This window comes from Netta rufina, assembly GCF_964035555.1.
Source record: "Netta rufina genome assembly, chromosome: 2".
Lineage (NCBI taxonomy): Eukaryota > Metazoa > Chordata > Aves > Anseriformes > Anatidae > Netta > Netta rufina.
This window is the reverse complement of record NC_140124.1, coordinates 14,604,656-14,628,170: the sequence shown is the minus strand read 5'-3', so window position 1 is coordinate 14,628,170 and position 23,515 is coordinate 14,604,656. Positions and strand designations below refer to the sequence as shown.

Here is a 23,515-nt window from a genome sequence, read left to right as displayed (position 1 = left end):
TGTTGCTGACACAGCCTCATACATCACCTTCTGTGTGAGGTGGAAATTCATATATGGATCGTGTCCAGGTACCAGAGTTAGATATGCTTAATTGCAATTCAGCGTGTGTGTGTGTAATTAGCAGGGGACTTCTTGTTACACAAATCCTTACAAAGCTGGAATAGGAATCTCTCCCCTACCCTACTCTCCATCAGAACCTCATGCAGCATCCTTGCTCCTGATTTATGGAGCTAGCTGACTTTTCTGTAAAGTCAGCTGTAAAACCATAAAGGTCTGCATGACCCGAGGGCTGAGGAGCATCATCACTGCCCATCAGCAGCACTGCTGAGGTTCCTGCCCTGACCCACACATCTGGCAGAGGAAACCCTACCCACCAACACTGTCCAGGGCAAACAGCACTACACACGGCAAGGAATGAAAATTTCCTGCAGGGGTTAGGGTAAAAAGTCAAAAACCCTTCTGGATTGGTAAAAATAATAATAATAATAATTAATTAATTAAATATAAATAGTCCAGGGTGAGCACAGCCAGCTCCAGCCTTGCTCCACTCCAGAGAAGTGTAAAAATTGTCAAAAACACAGTTAAGGTTATTTAAGACATGAGGATGAACACTTACATCCAGCTCACAGGCCACTGTGAGGCAGCAGAAGGCAACAGGTTTGGGGTATCAGCACCTGGAGGTGGAGCTCAACCTGTGTTGCCCAAAATCCACATAGCTTCATTATGGAAATGATTTAGACAGATTTCTAGTTGAAGCATGATAGTTATGGCAAACAAACAAACAAACAAACAACAACAACAACAACAAAAAACTTTACCACAATAATTTAAAAGTTGTTTGTTTTTTTTTGTCAGAAACGATCTGTACATACATTTTCATATCTGCATGCATAGAGTATAAAGAAAAAAAGTGTGGGAAGGAATATATTGTACTGCTCGTTCATGAGTTTCTCACATGGCCAAAAAAAATACAACTAACTTCTATAACAAGATAGGGTGTACACGGTCCTGAATAACTATTAAAAATGACTAACAGCTTCTGTAATTTTAATGACACTTGTTCTTGTTTCCGTGACAGAAATATTTACTGCGATTATTAGAAACATGTTGAAACTCAAGAAACACGCTCTCATTTAAAGTGTTATCAAATCCCTCTGAGTTAATATTTCACCAAGCTCATTTCTGCTGCTGGTGACCAAGATGAGCAAAAGAGCTAGGAAAAGACCACGTCCTGTCACCCCACACGCTCAGACAAATAGTTTTTAGCAGAAGGTTCTTCTGCACATGGGGACTAACACAGCTCAGAGGCAAAGCACAGGGCGTGAAGATCTCAAGGTAAGACCATTATTTTCCATCATTCTGCTACAAGTATCACACTGAATCCCTAAAGACGAATCAAGTATTTGTGTGTTTAAACCGAGATGAAATGCCACCAATCCTGCTCATCAGCAGGGGATGCGCAGCAGTGGGGCTGCCGTGCCCAAAACATGGGAGGGCAGCCAGCAAAGAGATGATGCTGTCCCTGACCTGCTACTAGGTCAGAGGATGGGCTGAGTAGGTCAGAGGCAACAGGGGACAACACAAACCTACTGGCATCAGAACAAGCTCTTTCCAATTACCTGAGTGGGGAATAAGGTGCTCCAGCGCTACAAGGCGTTGAAATCTTCTCATTAGCTCTCAAGGTTAAAGATCACTTTCTGCAAAAACCTCTGGGGTTCCCAGTAGCCAAATAGAGAGTAAGGCAATTTAGACTACACTGGAAGTTGTTAGTTAAATTGTTTAGATAATGCCCACAATGGGACAATAAAATGGAACATCTGCTGCTCTCCAAGGGGTGACGGACCAACAGACATCTTTAATTCTGCTGCCCTACTAGAAGCAGATTATACTAATAAACCGTATACCCTTCTTTCTCCAAACCAAGCTTAATGAGTGGTAGGAGACCTAGCTGCTGCTTGAAGTTGAACATCCCTACCTGTATTTGTATGTACTTCACCAAACCCCTCACAACTACTGGGAGCCTGAATTGGTCTCTTCTGGAAACGTAGAAAACCCACCATCCCTTGGAGAAACTTCAGCAACGTTTCCCCCTCCTCCCTTTTACAGCTCTGGAAGCCCGTGGTTACGCTGCATGCCTAATTACGCAGCTCTCGCTTCTTTTTTTATGTCACGTTGCTAAGGCTGAAGAGAGTCAAAATTATTCCTAAAAGTTCAAAACTAAGAATAAGCAAATAAGAAGAAGCTCGGCTGAGTTCAAAAAGAAATCTCGCTACATGAAAGACGGTTTGTGAATTTTTGGATCAATGACTTTTCAGGCTTACCGTTGCCAATTTCCGTCACCATTTGTGATTGGTTCTAGCCCAGAGATGAAGATCGGCTTTCTTACTGGAGGTACAGCTTTAGCCAGAACTAACAGAAGATATTTACTGAAATACTATGGTATGTACATCATGCCAGAATTTGTCAGGCTCCCAGCAGCTAACTTTTCCAAGCTGTCTCCACACCACAAGCCTCGCTCTTTGTATCATCCTATAATGTGCTACTACAGTTTGGGATTATTTCCACAAAGAAAGGGGACATAAGGCAGGCGTATTTTATTTTACAACTATTACTAAAAAAAATGATTACAAATATTACTCATTTTATACTATTAAGGATTTTTCATTCTTCAAAGGTGATTAATGAGGTATTTATTGTTCCGTGACCCAAAATGCATTGATACATTGAGATGAGAAAAGGAGAGGACAGTCACTGTATGTGACTTCGTCCTCTTCCACCAGTATGAAAAATTGGAGGCCTATGCTCGAACAAGAGGAATCCCAAGAGATTGAAGGAAAAATCAATAGTCCAGGACAGGATACCTAGAAAACACACTGCAAGTAGCTTGCTGGACAAAAGTAGTCTGCAAAGCCACTCCAACACATTGCATTTTCCACAGAGCAGAAGAAAAATGCTGTTACAACACATCTGCCACCTGCACCCAGTTAAGTGCCTCATGTTCCTCCTACAGGTACCTCTCTCTCCAAGGCATCCCTGCAGAAATACAGCCTAATGCCTGTCCGTTGTCTCGCAACAAAGCTGGGCACCCACCTCCGTGCATGGCAGGCACCCCACAGCATCATAGCGAACAACCTCAGTCTACAAGAAAACGTATCCACAAGTGAAACAGGAACATGGAAGGCTCACTATCCATCCAACTGCCCCCATGCAGAGAGGCAAGGGAGGAGATACCTTTCTGCAGGAGAGCACCATAGATGTCATGGTCAGTAGGTGAAGGAATGCTGCAAGAGCACCGTGGTGACCAGGCAGGATTCTCCTACCCAGCATGTAGCAGCACACCTGTAAGATGCTGCTGGTACAACCAGAAGTAAAACTCACTGTTATTTTTTCTCTTTTTAAGTTCTCCACAAAGGCTCTGTGAAATGCAATTCAGTTATTTTCCACTCCTTAAAGGAAGATGGTTATCTTGCATAACCACAAAAAGAAAGCCACAGGAGAAAAGAGCCATCTCCTGTACTGATGCAGTTATTTTTTTAACTCACCTGAGAATGATGGATTTTACGGAACAATTCTCAGTATCTTTTTTTTTTTTTTCCTTACATTAGAATTTAGAAAGCTTTCTGATGCTACAACCTCCCTAGCATATTGATTTTTCAGTCCATGTATCCTTATGAGGTTTGTACACAGCACCTGGACTCTCACAGCATACACCAGGGGAAGATGCACAGATGACTGAGAGAAGGACATCTACAGGCTCACAGATCATCAGCTTCTCTGCAGCATGCATCAAGGAGTCTGTGTGCTTCTAGCAGGAAAGTTTTTTGGAGCACTTAGATCAAAATCTGAAAGTCACTGTAAGAAACTGTTCACATATATTTTGCCAAACTCCAGTATTTTTACATTACACGTGGAGCTTCTTACTAAAACATATTTTACTGTTTAATAAAAGTAGCTATATTGAATTTCATGTAAACCACATGAGAGCAGAGAAATAGATTATTGTTTAGTTACTTAATATTTATGTAATCTCTGAGGGCAGAGGTAGGCATTTTAACAAATACGAGAGCTAGTGTATTTAATAGTCCATATCAGATGTCAAAATATGTATAATTTAAAACGGTATCTATGACACTTGCTCATCATTACAAATAAAAAAGGCTATTTAAAACAAAGAACCCTATAACCACTCATGCAGATGTGTTTTTTTGTGTGTGTTTTTTTTTTTTTAAGTCCACTACAGAATAAAAGTAAATCTGCATTCATACAGATAGCCATTGCATTTAGTTGGGATCTTTAACTGAATATGAAGCATATTCACTTAAACTAAAAATATTTGTCACATGTTTTTTGAAACTAAATAGTTTTTTTGAGAATTAAGTTCATTGCCTTGTGTTTCTTCTCTGGAATCTGTAAAGCTACTTAAAAAGTTATTAATTCATAACATAGTTCGAGTTTGTGTCTCAGATGGACTTGGATTTGTTTATTTTTAAAACATTTGAAAATACTTCCAAAGTATGTCCAACACCCTTTGTCTTAGACTCAAAGTTCAAATTTAGGAGCAGAGAAAACAAATCCATTGGTCACGCAACACATGTACAAAATGCAGACTTTTTCAAAAAAATTAAAAAGGGAGCCAGGACTAAGCACATATGGGAAATCACATGTATAACGGAGGGTTGTCCCTGCCTCCCCATAACAGTATTTCTAGGAGAGGGGCTCTGTCTCAACAGGAAAAAGCCAACAGCTGGCATGGTTGCTCACGGAGGAAGGGCTCTCAGATGCAGGTCCAGTTTTTATCATTTCTAAGCTCTTGGAATCTAAGCATCCTTGTACTTTTTGTGTGATTACTATGGTACTTCTAATGAAGGGCAGACTAAGACAAAGCAAACAGGTATATTTGCATTTTTCTGAGATTAACAAAACCCTTTGTCAAAAGCAAACTGCCTCACAAGTTCTGAAACACTTGGGCAATCTCAGAAACAACTACTGGACTAGATGCACTGATCAAGGCTCGCCATTTCTGTGGTTTCCATACTGGTGGAAAGAAAAGCAATTAGACACTTCTGTGAGCTTTGCGCCCCACAGCAGCAGCACCACAGCAGACCTGGAAGCAGTTAAAGTGAGAGGAATGGGAGCCAAAACCCTAACCCTAACCTGAACCTAATCCCACACACAGATGTTGTCAGCCGCCACTCGTAGTTGGCACAGGGGCAGCACTGAGAAATCAGTCCCCTCGTCCCGCTAATGCGAGGCAGAGAGATGCTGCCCAGAGCTTCCAAATCCGCAGCTGGGGACCTAACATACCCCACCGGGTCTCTGAATCCCACTCCCTGCTCCCACTGACAACCACGTCAAACAATCTCCTTTTCATTTTACAGCAAATGGAAACAGAAGACCTGGACATCATGCACTTCAAATTACTAGCCTGTGGGACTCATCTGGAGATTACTAGAGAAATGAAAGCTTAATCTACAAAAATGTAGTATTAAGTCCTTTAGCAAAATATACTTTTGCAAATCTTGCTACCAAGAAAAAACAACCTTCCCAAACCCACATGGGAGGATAAAAGCTTTTGCATGAACAAAACACATGAAAAAAAAACCTCTTGGATCAAAATTCACTCAGCAGCATGAGGCTGAAAAAAATTTCTCCTGATTTACTACACGGCAGTTTGCTTGTCTAGCCTTTCCAAACAGCAATATAACATTAGTGCGAGGACAGTGAGAGGGAAAATTGCTGCCTAAGTGGCAGGTTTGTCATTGTTTGACAATTCTAAAGAGTTCACTAGAAACTTCTGAAAGGAGCATCTCTAATTCCCTGAAATTACTGATAATCTGCCAAGTGAATGGAGAACAATTATGAAGAAAATTGAATGCTTCCAAACGCCAATTTGCTGTATATCCTGAATTAATATTGCATAAGCATTTTGGGTCTTTTTCTGTAAAAGCAAAGGAATAAAAACCTGGGTCTACAGGCATTCCTGCCTGGCTTTTCTCACAGAATTTTATATCATCATCATTTTTGCGTTTTGTAACAATACTTAGCATTTGCCTGGCGCTTTACATTTTTAACCTATTTTCCTGTTTGAAAAAAAAATTACATTATCTGTAAGGTAAACTAGCTCTTATGCATTGATGGTTCAACAATAAGCAGTCATGACAGAAGAGTACAAAGCCCTCAGCACAGCCAGAGATATTATAAGCTGCTTTCCCACCAGATAAGTCGAGCCACACTTGCAAAACACCATTCCAGGCACTGTCACTGCTACAGCTATGCCAGCAGTTGGCCACTGAGTACTGTAAGGAGGAGAAATACTCTGGGAAGAAAGGGCTCAAGATGTCCATTTTTTAGCTGAGCCAAGCCAGATCAGTCGCTGTTGATGGGCCAAGAACGTGTAAAACATCGATGCAGGATGTTTGGCAGCCTGGTTTTTGGGACAGCAGCTCCGTCTCCAGTCAGTCTGACAGGAGGCCGGGACCAGGCCGCGCCACGGTGAAGGAGCCAGGTGCTGCTTCACAGCCGCGGGCTGCACGAAGGAGGAACCGAAGCAAAACACAAAAGCAAAAACAATGTGAAGTGAATTTTCTCCCTTTTCACCTTAAAAGAATAAAACACCAACACCAACAACAAAACTACTAACTCTCCACCTACAAACAAGCTGGGGCATGGGTGGGAGTTAAAGAAGGTTACTGGCTGTCTTGCGGGAGGAAAGGGGATTAAAGCTACACAGGTAGAGAAGGGGAACAGGATGAGAAAACCACAAAAACTGGCTGGAGAGGACAGAGTAATCATGGGAAGGGAGTGCAGCTGAAGAAACTGCAGCAACAACAACAACAACAACAACAACAACAAGAAAGAAAATAAATAAGGCAGAATGTTAAATGAGAAAAGCACAAGGCCAAGTATGCAAAGAATGGTTCACCACACACACGGCAGCACCACAGCAAGTCTCCGAACAAGCCTCACAACTCAAATCCTGAAGACACCCTGTGATCATCTTGTCAAACACCTATATAAGCCCAGGTACTCTGTGCAATAATGTCTGCATTTAGTCTTTAACTTCTGTTGGAAATACAGAAAAATATTGACTTTAATTTCAAGACTTCAGGAGACAGAGAATCCATCAAAACCCCAGGACTGTCATTTTTAAAGCTTTGCAATTCACTGAACGTCTGCGGCGTCTGAGACATCCACAGTTTGTGTTTCAGGAAAGGTAATTCAAAATGTCATCATGCACTTACACAAATCTACGATTACACACAATACCATTTTTCATTTTGTGATTAACACTTGAGAAATAACAGAAGTGTAATCATGTGGGATTATCCTTCCTTTTCATTTCTTTTAAGGGTTTGGTTTCTTTTATTTATTTTTTTCTCTCTGTTTTTGGCACGGACCAGGTCTCAGATTCTCAAGATGGTTCTGCAAAGAGCACGAAAGGGGCAGAGGGAGGGCAAAAGAAACTGACTCACTTTCTTTCATAGTCATACATCATCTACATGGCTCCTAGAGTAATTGTTTATATGGCAAAGTAACATCAAGGAAACAGTTATGTATTTTTATTTGTCCTCAGGGAGATAAGCATTCCTTGCCACTAGCTCCTTTCTGCTTTTCTGATTCATGCTCCTTTGTTCTTCAATTCTTCTTGCCTTCTGTTTTCCTTTCTCTCTGTTTCTGTTCATGGGCTGATAAGAATGGAAATTTTCAGCACAAAAATCTAAAATTTTCACGAAGTATCAAGTTAACCAAGCTTCACTGGCTTCTGAATCTGGAAGTCAGCAGTGAGAAGCAGAGGAAGGAGCATCGTGTCACCAGCCGACCTTCTCAAAGGTTACACCCAGGTCCCCACACACTGGGCACCTCTCATTCTGCAGCTTGCTAACTACAGACTGAAAGCACAGAACACAAGAAGAGCCTTAATAAGTAGCCCTACCACTGCCATTGCCTTACTTTTCGTTGTTAAAAATGATCCTTCAGGTGTCTTAAAGTAAATGACAGAAAAAAGTGGAAAAAAATCGAGTAAGGAAACAGAATTTGTATTGCAATACAGGTGGAAAAAAAATAAATGAAACAAATATATTTATTTTTTCTGGCCAAGATGAAAGCAAAACTTGGATGTTAAGCACATCTATCCATGAGTGAAAAGGATCTTTCTAAAGCTGTGATTTTAAGATCAAGAACCTTTTCCACAGTAAGATCAAGCCAACGTGACATTTTCTTTACATGCAACATATGCCACCCTCAAGTTAAAAAAAAAAAGACAAGTACGGCTTTCCTTACAAAAGCCACCACTTTTTGATAAAGCATCGGCTGCATTACTGGATTTAATTATTTACTAAACTTACTAAGTTCTACAAAAAAATCGTGGTCCACGGACCTTCCTCCCACAGAGGTCTGAAACTTTGCATCTCTCCGAGTGAATTCTAACTATGCACCACAGTTATCTTATCTGCTTTCATAGAGAAAACACTGAAAATCTCTTGTCCTAGAACTCCAAGACATCTGCCAGAATGGGAGGTTTAAAGTAGAGGAAAACACAACCTCAATTTGCAAGGACTCAATGCCTGGTAAACATGATTTGATTTTCAGAAAAACCTTGAAAAGCACATGTACTCAGAAAATGTTTTAAACATCTGCTGAATCTTGGGGCGGGTTGGGGTGGGGGATTACAAACCAATAACATGAGAACAAATTAAAAATACTTCACTAAAAATATTTTTGACCCTTCGTAAAACATTCTGACTTCGAAAACGAAAAATGTAAATGCATGAAACAAAATCCTAGCCCTGTGAGAATTACGAAACTGAAGCCTGTACATGGCACATATAGCACGGCACAGATTGCTTAGTGTGAGTGAAGCTGATGTACTGCCTCAAGGGTTTGAGGAGTAATTGAATATTCATTGCAGTCCTTAACAGGAATCCCATGCGCAGAATGCACGTCCACAAAATAATTCTGGTAAAACGCAGGGCAAACAAACTTGTTTGTACATCAGCAGGCATGCAGACATACCAATAAATATTAGTGCTACAGCAACATGCCTTAAATCTCATTTAATAAAAATAAATAAATAACTGGTTATCTCATTTAATAAAAATAAATAAATAACTGGTATGTGTTTGGCTGTGCTTCCCAAGCACAATTTCCAAGAGCCACACAGCAAGCTTGGGCAAGGTGAAAGGAGCAGCTTTCATCCAGGTCACCCCTAGACTCACAGCTGGCAACCCCAGGAACACGACTACTCACTCCCTGCCTCACCAAGGACATAGATTTTTTTGGTACTCATCCTCTGTGGGCTTGGGCTTTCTGGGTTTGCTCACAGCCACGCACTGCTGCACAGATGAACTGCCACCAGGCACCCAGGGCAAACTCTTTAGCTAACACAAGAAATACACAGACCAAGCTGCAATAAACAAACGCCTGTATGCATTCTTGGTGGCGGTTTCACTGAGGCTTGTTAACTTCTCGCTCCTCTGAGGCAGGCTTCCAGCAGTTTGCTTCCCCTGCCCTCTGCTTACTGGGCACTTGTGGTCCCCAGCCCTGCCACTTGCACTGCTGGTCTCTGCCCAAGCGCAGCCAGCCACCCTCCTGCAGCAGCACCAGGAACTGATTTCTCCCCACCCTCCATGGGCAGAACAAATAAAAATACTTATTTCAGTGCAGTGCTGCCTTTTAAACAGCACAGCACAGAGCTATGGGAAAGCAGGATTATGGGAAGACTTTGTCCACTTATGTTTTATTACTTTAAAGGTGAACTTAAAGCAGAGGTAGAGGTAAATCATCTACATGTACAATACTCAGAGAAATATTGCCTACTGTGTCAAACTGGAGCAGTAACTTTATACACCTACTTAATGGATATTTCTCACGGATAAATGTCACGCAGTTCATTTGAAAAAGCAGTTCCATAATTTTTTCACTGCGGCACTCCTAGCAAGCCCTTCATTTTTATTTATTTTTCCATGAGTCAAGAGCCTAACTAAAATTTTAAATAAAACATCAAGACACTTCACTATGCAAGACCCTTCAGATGGAAATCATCGTGAAAGTCTGGCAGTGCTCGACCTCAAATCCCTGTGTCATCTAATGAAGGTCTTAAAGATCAGAGCTTAAAATGGATTGGAATTGAAGAAGCTAACGTCAGTTTTCTATCTGGTGGAGAAAGCTTTCATACACAGAAAACATTTCTGAGATTTTGGTGCCAAAAAGCCCAAGAGCAGAGAGACAAACAGAGGACCTATCAAAAACCACCGAGAGATTGACTTGCACATCGCACAGGGCTGGTTAACAAGATACGTGCGTCTATTCATGCTCCAGCTTATCAGAAACTGGTAAACAATTTCATTCCTCTATAATGTACTAAAAACGAACCGCTTGCATTGGCTCAAATATCATTTCACTTGAAACAGTCTCGGTAGCTGTTGCTCACCGTTACGCTCATTCTCTCTGCAGACCAAAGGCATTTAGTTTAATAGCCCATATTGCAGGGATAGTTTCTCTCCCCAGCTGCCCACCGAGAGGCTGGGCGTACCGAGAGCCTTCATCTCCCCAGCACACACCCACAGCAGCACCACCAGGGCAGCCACGAAGCAGCAACGTTGCGAGGTGCATGGGGGAACGTGGTGCAGAGACACTTGGCTACACAGACCAGCAAAGCCATCGATGTCCTTCAATGCCGATTAACCCCACACCATGCTTGTTTCTCCAGGTCTGGGCTGACTGCAGGGCCACGTGGCGTTACGTTATGCTTCGGGAGCTGAGCATTGCCAGAGGAAGCAGAGCTGCCTCTTCACTGAGGTTTACCAAGCTGGGAGTGGTACTGCTGAAGTGACTACAGACCGGTTCCAGACCCGAGACGATGACATTATTGGTTTTACCACAGATTTTCATAAAAGCATGCTGAACCCAATTTTGCTCTGAAAAAAAATTAACATGTGACCATCTGCAGTCATGACATACAACCCAAATATACTTCCCACGCTTAATTATGGCTGTGCAGGAACTTCCTGGAGCCATGTAAAATTGCTCTGCAGGCCACATTTTAGAAGCCTCTGACTTTGCAAAATGCCACTTAGCTTTTCTCTTCCAGAAGTACAAATGACCATTTTTTAAGGCAACATGGAGAAAGAAAGAAATTTAAAAAAAAAAAAAAAAAAAAACTTTTAAATAAAAACCCTTTTACTTTCACAGCCTGTGAATCACAAGCAGAATGGGATTCACACAGCTGCAGACACCTATTTCTGAACTGGTCACCCCTGTTTCTCCCTGATCAATAGAGACCAGCCAGTGCAGCTTGCCTAGGCCATACCCCATCTCATCCTGAAATAAGCTGTAAAATAGGTCAGACAAACACATCCTAAAGGTGTCTGTTCTTCCCCAGGGATGAGAAAGAGGACTGCCTTGAGTGTTTAGCTCAGGTGCAGAACATGAAGTTTGTTGATATTCATCCCATCCACTGTGCCTGCTTTGAATCAGCTGTTGCCCAGCGACTGCCAAAAGAAGTCTTCTTACTTCCTTTGAATTCTTCTTTTTAGATTTTACTTCCCCCTGTGAACAGTGCTGATGCACAGACAGCTGGATCAAATCCCGTCATTAGGGATAAAGTTTTAATGGTTGACCACAAGATTGCTTTCAGAGGCCTAGTCCCCAGGTTGTAGGCACAGTTTCCAGAAGCTAACACTTTGTGTGCTTTGTATTGATACCTTCGTGCCTCCCTTTACTGCATGCAGGGAAGTAGCAGCACAAAGATTTTGTGTTAACCTAAGCACCATTTTTTGCTTTTGTTTGTAAAAACCCACACTCCCCAGCTCCCTTCCCATTTATACAATCACTTCCAGTTTCTCCAAATCTATAATTGTTGACAGAATTAATTACCTAAATCCATAGTGGAGGAAAGAAATATCGATCTGGACCACAGCCCGAGCTCACATCCACCTCCAACCCCCAACAGCTGAGCTCTGGCATCAGCCAGGCTGTGAAAGCCACCCCGGGGACGTGGCCACAATGCCACAGAAGGGGGGACGAGGGGTCCCTGCCTGCAGAGCAGAGGGGACAGGAGCACCACAGCAGGTTGGCAGCAGGCAGCTCGGCTCCTCTGGGCTCATGGGCTGGAGCTGGGCCTGTCACCTCTGCAGCATCCAGTGGTACTGGGGGCCCAAATCTCAGTGGGAAAGTTCTTCTAGATTTAGGCTGGATTCTCACCCTAAATACTTAATTTGCCCCTAAAATGAACCTGATGCATTTCTGAAGCCGGAGCTCATCTTATTTACACAATTTGTTTCAGATTTACAACAAGAGACGGGTGGGAGAAGGAACAAATTTGATCTTTTTAAAGTATGAAATCAAGCAATAAATTAATGGAGAGTTATTTTTCATCCTCTCCTTCATTTCTGTATCATCGTTCAGTCCTATTCAGTGCATGAGTAAATAAAATACAAACTAAAAACAAGCCTATTCAACTAGCAGCCATCTGTCAGTGTTTCATCCCCCTCAAAAGCACATGTCAAAAGACAGAGAATTGAAAGCAACTTTTTCCCGGCAATCGGCAAGAGATGGTCTATCTCCAAAACATGTCCCAATCTGAAAAAAAGACCACGTGAGTTCACGTGCAGCAAATAAAATCGAGAGAAGAAGATTCCTTGTGAATTTACAACAAAACCAAGCAACAACGCTCTCAACGAAGCATAAATTCAGTGTAATTAAGAATATACTTTAGGCACAATATCTTACAGCCTTGGGCTTGTGGTCGGAAACATAACCCACACGCTGCTTTGTTTTCAGCGGGGGGCGAGTGCTGCTGTTGAGCTGAAGATTGCTGCCCGGGCCCCAGGGCAACCCTGCTGGCAGCACGGCACGGAGCCCCCAGCAGCGCAGAGCTCTTCACCAGCCCTTCAACACCCCTTCAATAAGGTCATCCCACTTAGGACTAAGTGAATCATTAAGCACATTTGACAAACTCTGCATCCTCTCCCTGTTGGCAAATTGTCTGCGAGTAATTCGTGTCAGCATTGCACCCCCACGGAGACTAAGGCTGGTGCCTCAAAGCAAAGCAAAATGAGACCTGGACACCCGTCACTTTTGAGGACTGGTGGCTCTGGATATTAAGGATGCCTTGAAGCACAGTGTTTATCACATTTTAAAATAAGTAACTATAAATACTATGCTATTTTTTTTACAATGAGTTGGATAAATAGGACTGTTACACCTGATCTACACTCCCATGTATAATATACACATGCATCGCTGAAGTAAAATTAAATAAATAGCAGGATAGTTGTCTGTACCATGAAAAGGCATTTCCTACTCACTTCAAACTCATGTTTCTTTATCTTCACTGTGCTTCTTCTTATTTGCTTACATTGAAATAACAAGAACTAAAGGAGTAATCAAGAAATTATCTCTAGAAAGGGTTATTACACTTCTTGGTACATGCATGATGACAAACTCCATAAACAAACAGCTTTATCACAATGGGAATAAACCCATGGTACCCAAATACAATAAACTTCACAGCTCCTCTGTGATGTTTGGTTGGAGAAAACGGCACAACATTTTTCTATACATAAAAATGCAGTTCTCTGAGGGGAAAAAATTACCTTTCATTCAAAGAATGGGGAAAACAAAAACCACCACCACCACCACACATACATTTCGAAACATTCCCGGAATACAGCTGTGATTTCCATAATAGCTTCTTGTTCAAGTGATCATTAAATCTATTTAACATGTCAAATTCAGACTAATATCCAACCTGACTTCTTAAACTATTCAAATTCAATACTTCACATCTTCATAACCCTTCCTTATTATCTGTCTTGTACTATATTCTGTAGCTACGATACACAGTACCACCAGGTATCAGACACAATACTGTGTTTTTATTACTTCCCCTTATCAATACTCAAAGAAAGAAGCTCTCACCATATGGAAAGAAATCTTGAAATGCCCCATGATTACTAAGGTTTCCTTCAGAGAACCCAGTGAGTTTGAAAATTCTTTACTATATTGCTTTTGTGATTTTTTTAATCCTAGTAGAAGCTACAGCATTTTGTTTGATGATATACGGAGAAGACTGAAGATATTAAAGGTTAATTTAGAAACTTAAGCAGTTTAAAAGCCATTTGTTTTTACAAACGTGTCACGGTCTCATCAAAAACACATGGTTTTTAAACTGTTCGACAATTCCAAATTAACAGCAGAGCACTACACTTGGAGAAAACACCAACTGGAGATCACTCAAGTCAGAGCTGCACTGCAGAGAGAACAAATTTAGCCTCGTGGAAGAAAGCAGCACCTGGTACTGATTTTTTGATTCAATAACTCTGGCTTTAAAACAATCACTTCCTTGATAGAGCTATGGGGATAATTGTGATAAGAATTCCTGGATGGCGAGAGCACCAGAAGGTGAGGAAGCAGACATTGCTAAAGCTTCTCCTCCGACTCTGATGCATGAGAAACCTTTCTTACTCAGCTGCCAACAGTTCAGCGCAAGCCTTAGTTTTAGCTTCTTTTAATATTATCTGACACCATAAAAGAAACGTCTGAGAAGCTGGCAACGCATTAAAAGTGGGAATGATGGTTATGAAATCTCCAGGGATTCATTCCCATTACTGCACTGGACGATGGACACCTAACACCTCACAGTGGTTCCAGTAAACATTTCTAACTGAGGAAACACCACAGAAAGCTGACCTGACCCCAAGCTTGTTGGAGCTAGTGGAAAAAGTCCCAGTGACTTTAGCAAGCTTTGCCTCTAAAACTATAATCTTTTATTATTAATGTGGCTGAATTTCTCTACATTTAGTAAGCAGGTACTTAAAGACAACTCCATCTGATCAAGCTCCAAACATCTGGTTTTTGAAGAACACATCTTTCTCTTCCTCCGTTTTCTAATCTCTTGCTTCCTTGGTTCTTCATCACTTGAAAATGACTGTTTCCATATATAAAGCTGACTCACAGATGAATAAGGAGATAGAGAGATCCAAGAAAGAAAATGTTTCTAGTGGCCATATGTAGGAAAGACTGCTGAAACCATAATCATTTTTGAAACTGGACTAACTACGAACTCACCTCTGCAACTCTTTGCCAAGCTACGTGCAGAAATCCAGTTTCTTAAATGAAGGCACATAGAAATATTAACAAATTAATTCTTAGAATATGCATTTGGGATTCAATAGATAAATACTTGTATCAAATCAGAAGTAAAATGAAATGCAAGCTTTTCAAGTTTAAAGTACTTGAAATTCACACGTTTATTTATGCACTCACACCTTTAACTGTTTTGCTTAGTATTTGATATTTTGAACACTCCAATTGAAAGATGCTAAGAAAAGACACATATTTGCAAAGGATGCAGGAAGTGGCTGGCCCGTAGTTACAAAACAGCCCAATGGCTTAGCCAGAAACCAGACAGACCTGCTACAGGTGAGTGACTGCCTTGCAGCACAGCACATGACGGTGTTTAGCAGTGAGCAGATGTCTCTGAACTATTCCCACTAAGACCCATTTGTTGTGTGAGGTGTAGAAAAAGCTTAGCAGGCCTTCAGATTACAAAAAAATGTTTTTTCTCCAAGAAATGCCAACTGCCTTTCTCTTACTAGACACAGAAAACAAACAAAAAAAAAATTGAAGACTTGGATTCTATCAATTTTATCTTAATTAGATAAACCAATCCTTCCGATGCTTGGTTGTAGTCTCAAAAGTACCTTCTCATTGCTGCATTTCATCACTTTCCAACTGGTTTACAATTTCTCTAAGTCTGGCACCAGCAGTAGTTACCCCAGCTTTAGTCTTCCTGCTTGCACCTACTTCAGTGAACCCACAACAGCATTTGCCTTTGAAGGTGGAACATAATGCCCAGATGCCCTGCAATAATGCCCAGATCCTTCTAGCTGTCCTGTGCAGTTGCTGTTCACTAGTATTGGCTTGCAAATTACTTTTTTCTTTCTCAATGTAGTGACTATGCATATCTCACTGATTTCAAAAGAGTTTATAAATGTGTGTAGTGAAGGCTGAACTGAAACCTTGACACCCCAAGTACTTGAAACACCTTCTTAGCTTTTAATGCAATACTCTGTATTCCAGTTCAGATTTATTAAAATACTGAACAGTCCTCAGCCTAAGAGAGTCCTCAGGGACTATACTTGATATATCCTCCTAATTTGCTATTAAACTACTGAAAACTGCTGAGAGGGCACAGAGAGATGCACAAACTCAAAGGCAGGGAAGGTCACGAACTCTAATATATCAAGTAATGCACAGTGGCAGTCTGCATGCGTGCTCTTACCTGTGAGGAATAAACCTGTTCCCATTGCAAGGCAAGAGCACACATGCACACAGGCGACCTCGGAGCAACAGGCGTGCTGCTGGCTAAACAGAGAAGGGGAAGTGCAGCAAGTTATTTGCTCCTCTGCACTTTCAGCACGTCTTTACAGCCAGCTGTGCGCTCACTGCATAATATTCTCATCTAGACCACTTTTGCCATACTCTCCTTCTGAGAACAGAATATGAAACTGATGTCCAGAGTGCTACTAAAATACACTTGAGCAAATACACCACTGGAGAGCACCATTTCCAGCTAGCTCTTAGTAATTTCCTAGATTGCTCCGGCCAGCACTGCAGGAGATGCTCAGCGTCCAGCCTGCAGGAGAACCATACCAGTAGCTGTGTCAGTTCCTTGAAAAACTGGAATCGTCCTTGTTGCAACCTGTGTTTGTTGCCACCAGCCCTGTCACTTTGCCCATATGAGAACACACTAACTTCATCTTCCTGATAGCTTCATCTTCCTGATAGCCTCCCTCTGGATGAAGCTACAGAAAGAGGATTTCCCATTGCCCTTACTCTCCTGTACTCTGAACTGGAAAATATCAGTCCTATCAGCCTCTCCTAATGTATTTCCCAAATAATGTTTTATGTTAAAAATGCTCATTAACTGCAATACTGAAACATTCAGAGACTTGTAACGTATAATCACACCGAGACAAGAACTAAGACCACCCTTGGTTATTTGGTAGAGCTAAATAACTTAAAAGGAGCACAAGACAAAGAGATGGCCCTTTTCACAGTAACTCACGTAGCTGAAAAGGGATTTTATTTACAATATTTAAATGCAGTACTGTGAAACAAACAACTTGGTTCACAGGCAGTGCACCCGCTGCTGAACTGTCATTGCCTGACATCCTGTCTTATCTGCCAAATTGCTCATTAGGTTTGGCAATTTTCACCTGCGCCTCGAGTTTATATTTCAGCAGGGAATAAACATCAGTCTGCTTTAACAATCTTCTGCAGCGAGCTTCCAACCTCTTCTCAGAAAGCATGCAGGCACACACAAAAAAACGCCTTGTTTACTGTATGCTTACAGAAAAAAATGCAGCTCAAGGGATGAAATAGAACAACGGGAAGTTTAACTTAGGTTACAGAAAAACAATAAAAGGAGAAAGAGCTAGATGAGAAGCGTAAACCAACTGCTCGCCTTGATGAACTGCCTTTTCCCAACGCAAAAAAAACACTGGGGGGTATGGGCCAGCATCATTGTTGTTTCCACCTTTAGACGGGAAGATTCAATTTGATACAACCCCCCACGTGCAAAGTCCAGGTTCTGTTTGTGCATGGGAAAAGAGGGAAGCCGGAGGAATATTACTTTTCCAGCTGGACCTGATCTAGCTAACCTTTCCCTTGCTGGGAGAGGAGCGGTGGCGTGATCTCTAAACAAACAAAAGGGCTGGCATGGCAACCAGAACAAAGAGACGAAAATCTCAGCAGGCCCCTGAGCCCCAGCCCCAGCCTCTCGGATCCTGCCTCTGCATGGGGACCGCTGCCAGCCCCCTGGGTGCAGGTGAGCGGCAGCAGGACGGCACAAAGCCGGGCGGTCGTGCATGGGCTGCCGAGAGACAGAGCCCAGCCTGCGAGCAAAAAGCACCAGAGATGTAAAACAAAATGTCTAAAATGCTATAAACCAATTTCAGGCGGAATACTGTTTTTCATTTGTTAGAAGTAAAATATTCACCGCCAACCCTGCAATTAGCTAGAAAATTACAATAATTACAGCAATTTTGTATCCCATCTCCAATCCAATTAATAGATATATGACCTTGTCAACATGTAATAATCGGGATCTGCATCTACCACAAAACTGGATGGGTTTTATTTGCTGAATAGAACTTACACAGTAAGAAGATAATTATTTGAAATACTGAGAATACCATTTGTATGCTATGCTTCACTTCACAAATTATAAAGGAAATACAATAGGGATATTATTTCCATTTTCAATGTATATTTAAATGAAATTCTTGAAATAGTTGGGTTTAATATGGGATAATATTACTGGACTGGGATTCTAAGGCTGTGGCTTGGAACATTTACAAACAAAATATATCTAATTGTCAACATCAAGAAAAAAAAAGCATTAGCTAGGTAAGAGAGCATCTCTGATTTGCAGTAACATTTATGACAAATTGTTTCACCCATTTTATTTTTGCATGATTTTATTAAAAGTGTCAAAAGAACTGTAATGCTTACCAACTCAGCGCATTGCTACAGACCTGGGTTTTAAAGCACTTTTTGGTCCTTTTAACAATCAGTGAACTGGCTAAGTATTACATGCATTCTCCAGAATGACACCAAAGATAAGTGAGCTGTCCAATATATCACTGAATTTCATCTGCACTATATGCATTTGATGTGCCAACATCAACATACTGAATAATACACCGGATAATCAAACTAAGGAAAAAATGTGTGTGTGTGTATGTATCTGCTCTAAGCCAGCCTGAGTTGCAAACCCAGAAGGACAGCTCTTTGGCTTATGCATAGAAATGAGATGTGCATTTAGGAGTGGTATACTCTAACAACAGCAAAACTAAAGGGCCCCAAAATTCCAGGATTCTTTTTTATTATTATTATTTTATTCTCATCTGCCATTTATCCTTTCCCTCATTTAATTCTGTGTTACAGTGAAACATAGTCACAGCCTGAAATGATATACATTCAAGTCTATGTAAGCTAATTCTTAAATGTTCCCTTATTTTTTACAGAAAACACACTGGTACAAAATCCCTCAAACTTTAAATAGAGTTGTAACTTTTCCATTTGTGTTTTTACCTGATTACTTAAACACACATTTTATCCATTAACGGAACATCTACAGAAAAGTAATCTCTTGGGAATTACAAATCCTCATTTAAAACATGATGCTCACAGAATATTGAAGGACTGACCTATGCTAACTCCTGCTAAGAATTTTCTGGAATGGAGTCACTACTTCAAATCCTCAATGAAGGAAATGACAGATACTACAAGAGGGGCATGTCACTTACTCTACTGTTGTCTTCTTTGCATGGAACTCTTAACATCAATGAAAATTACATTGTTGTGCCATATGGCCATTTTTCCTTCTTAGTAAGCTGAAATATTCAAAATCCTGCCTAAACAAGAATGGCGATACATAGTTCACACTTCATGATTTTGCAGCAAATTGTCCTCATTTTGAACTAAACAAAACAAAGAGATGTTCCTGGGTTTATTTTTTTAGAAGAGTATCTTTCTCCAACATAGTAAATACATGTATCACAAGGTGTTTTTACGGAAAGGTGACAAGCATAACCTAGCAACACTGACAGGTTCAATACAAAGTGCTCCTATCTGTAGTTTCTTTTTACCCTTTTCTTCATTTAATGGAATAAAACTGGCAAACTGCATATTACAGCATGCAGCAACTGCATTTGTAAATTTTGCTGTGATTTTCAGTGTTAGGACTATTTTAAACTGGCAGCACAGAGAGAGCTTATTGCTCCTAAAAGCAGCTTATAAATAATTTATTAAAACAGGCTTATTTGCTTACATACAACCGGCATTTATGCAGATTCTCAATTTTGATCAGCATTCGATAAGGACAGATAATGAATCACATTCCCAGCAGCATGAATGGGTAGCAGCACTTGGCATCCTCGTAAATTAAGATGAAATACGTCAAGATGTGGAGATCATTTACTTACTTGCACGAAGGACTGAAGGGGTGACCTCAATTTCACTCGTAGCTTGGTAGGGCTGAAAGGCCGACGCTGTGTTGGTTCCAAGCTCACTGCCAAAAATCTCGGGGCTTTGCGTGCCTGTCGAGCTGGCGCTGGTGCCATCACCTCCATGGTGGGGGTCTTGCTCATCAAACACAGCTACCAGCTGCAAATGACATTTAATTTACTGTTAGAAAGAAACCTTCAGCAGCATCAAAGTGCCATTGTAGATGAGCATTTTATCATTCTTCCCATCAAATAGCAAGAAATGCCTATCAGCAATGACTCAAACCAACACCTGGATCTCAACATTGGCCCAAGGAAAGGCAGCCATTAACTGGCTAGTGCCAAGAGTCAGCAGCTCTGACATGACACAAAACCCAATGCTGCAAGCCCTAGAGTGAATGGCACCAAGTCAGGAAAGGCAGAGTCACACATGTCCAGCAAACCCCTTCATCTTGCCCAGCAATGCAGAGAATTACCTGAATGCCAACACCTGAGCACTGGAAGTTATCACCTGTCTTGATACCTCTACATGTAATCATTATTACAAAGTCAAATCATGAGTGATAATGCAAGTTAATGGAATAAAAATGTACAGTAAGAAATGACGTTAATACACATTGTAAGCTACAAGCAAAATACGCAGCCACCCTAAAGTGTAAACTACAAATTTCTTTTCATTATTAATCTGACACCTATTACAAGCTATTAATATGATTAGGTTGTGGGCTTCCCTTGCAAAATTTCATTATCCAAATTTCCAGAAATACTTCTGTTGTTTGCATTCAGATTCTCCAAGAAAAGAATAAGAACCGAAGCCCAATTGGAAACTTAGCCAAGTCACTAATTTAATGAAGATTTACTAAACCTGTGTTCACCATCGTGAGGGAACTAGGGAAAACATCGTGATGTTTTTCAGTAAATGTGAGATACTTATTCCACTGTATATAAAGGCTTTTATTTGAAACAAATAATTTCTCCCGATTTATCTTTAGTGACCTACTGAAAAAGAAAAGGCCAGCTCTTATACACATTTAATTTTAGAACTTAATTTTCAAGATGGGTAGAAAAGTCCTATGGATAACAGCATTCTGCAGCCTATAAATTAATCTATAATGTAATATTTGAAAGGCATTTCCAAGAACACATTACATTCTTCTGTCCAAATTGGTAGGGTAAATGGAGCAAATCAGCTTAAACCTGCGCTGATCTCTGCAAATTGTTTATTTTGTTATAACAACACTTAAAGCTTCATATAACCTAAAGGAATCATTTCAGGGGTCATTTTCTTTCTTCTTTTTTCCTTTTTTCTTTCAGGGAATTTGGCATCACCTCATCCTACAGATTTTAACATTAGTGCCATTACTCTAATCTGACTTACAAAAACATTGGTTTAAAATAAATAAATATTAAAACTGCAACTGGAAGCCCAAGTGGAAATGATTTGGGAATACAGCCTTTGAAGCTACTTTCAGGCATTAACGTTTTTTTAATGAGTAGTTTTGAAATTGCAGAGTAGCAATCTTCTGCCAGTAATTCCAGACCTAATGCAAATTTAGGCGCTGGCATGTGTGAAAGAGAAAGAGCAAACTGGTTACGGGTAAAAGTCAGCAATCTCTCTCCAGGGTTATTTGGGAGGTAGGCAGCACAAGGAAAACCAGACTGCAACAGCAGATACAGTGAGCGTGTTTTTAACATACAATTTGCTATTTTATTTTTGAGAAATCTGTATACAAGATAACACCAGAAGAGATCTGTCAATACTTACAACATCAGTACCTCAACAGTATGAGACCGGTTAATATTCTAACTCATTGAGAAATACCCGTGCTTACATAAACTGAAGCTTAGTTCTCAAAAGCAACACACTTTACACTCATAGCACTTTGACTATCTGTTTTATAACAAGCTAATTACCAATCTCCAGCAACTGAAAATAAACTAATCTACAAGTGAAAATGTGCAAGGTATCAGAACAAAACACAAAGGATGTGTTTAAGAATTCCAAGGATGAACCATCAAATCTTCTCCTACTGTACTAGGGCATGTATCAAGATAAATCCCCAAATTACATTCTGTTCCTTTGAGGCTAATGAAAAAATATCATGGTATGCTGCTGCAAGTATTTTATATATATTAACCACATCAAAATGTATGTGCATATCAATATATAAATATATATGTGTGTGTTCATGTTCTACTGTAAGTTGCCTCAAGCTTTTTGCCTATTCCAGCATCCTACAACCTATGACTTCAGAACATCTAAAACTGAATGCTGCTCATCTCAAGCTCAGCTTTTGATCTTTTGTATTTGCACAGGTATTCGCCATTTTGACAGCATCAAATCTTCAAAAGGCTTCGGTTCCAATAAAGTTGTAACATTTTTGCATAAAGCCTGTAAAGATACACAAGCTGCATTGGCTTTCCTCAAGACTAATTAGATAATTCAACACAGGTTCGCTGCAGCTCAGCTACACTAGTTAGCGTGTTGGTTGTAAAACAGTTTTACAAGGTATACTTATCCCTAATGATGAGTCTTGAGGACTGGAAGACTTAAAATAAATGACAGCATTGGATTTCCAGAGCTGGGGATGCCACACTTTGGATGACGGTGAGGTTACAGGAAACAAGGGCAGACAGAACATCTCCCATCCTGCCCTTACATTGAGCACTGATTTCTGCTTTCTCCAGCACATTTTGTTTTTCCTCAAAGGAAATTCTTCAAGGAGCAATGTAAGGAATTATCACGGCTGTGCCTCTGGAAGCCCAGAAATGCAGGACACAAGCAACAGGCCAGATCCTGCTGCAGACTGGCGCCCAACACTCAAAGCCCACGACCCCCATGGCATGCATTTATGTAGCACAGGCACAGAAAGTGCCACATGAAGAAGCGTGAGACGTGCTGTGTGCTCCATGTCCTGCGCATTTCTGTCCCAAATGTCCTACATACAACCAGCGAGGTGATCTTACCACTAACCACACCTCCACTGTCATTTCTGCAGCAATGAGACACAAAACACATACATTAAAAGACGCCGTGAGGGGCTACTTGGACAGAAGCCAGACCAGGAGCTCACTGCACCCACCAGGAACCTTGTGCACGGGAATCTGCAGCAGTAACAGCTGCTTCATGCCAGGGATGGTGTTAATTTGGCCAAGCACGTAACACAGATTACTAGACCAGCTGCTTGCAGCCTTAAAGTCAATGGCAAACTTACTGTATTTTGATAGGTTTTAAATACCAAGTTTACGAAGAGCACAGAAAACAAAGACGACTGTCTTGCTTGAAAACAACAGCACCTGCAGGGAGACAGCTTTGACTCCACGTTGACTATTTTTCTTTTCTCTCTTTTCTCTTCTTTTCAGTTTTTTAACTGAAGTTACCATAGTCACGCCCAGTGTCCATTTTCAAATACAATGGACAGCGTACTGCTTTCCAGAATTATTCTGCAATGATTACACTCAATGCATGACACCAGGTGTGCCTCTTGTTCTCCATCTTT

At 40.9% G+C, this 23,515-nt stretch overlaps 1 protein-coding gene across 13 annotated transcripts in view; it reads right to left on the bottom strand.

Moving 5' to 3' along the window:
- PARD3 (par-3 family cell polarity regulator) overlaps positions 1-23,515 on the bottom strand; it is a 446,166-nt gene that overhangs the window by 276,261 nt on the left and 146,390 nt on the right. For all 13 annotated transcript variants that reach the window (XR_014618202.1, XM_084281998.1, XM_084281993.1 and 10 more), the window contains exon 3: positions 19,995-20,175. Coding sequence is in view for 12 of the 13 variants with exons in the window: in XM_084281998.1 (XP_084138124.1) it covers positions 19,995-20,175 (181 nt within the window). In the remaining variant the exon portion in view is untranslated. The remainder of the gene's footprint in view (positions 1-19,994; positions 20,176-23,515) is intronic.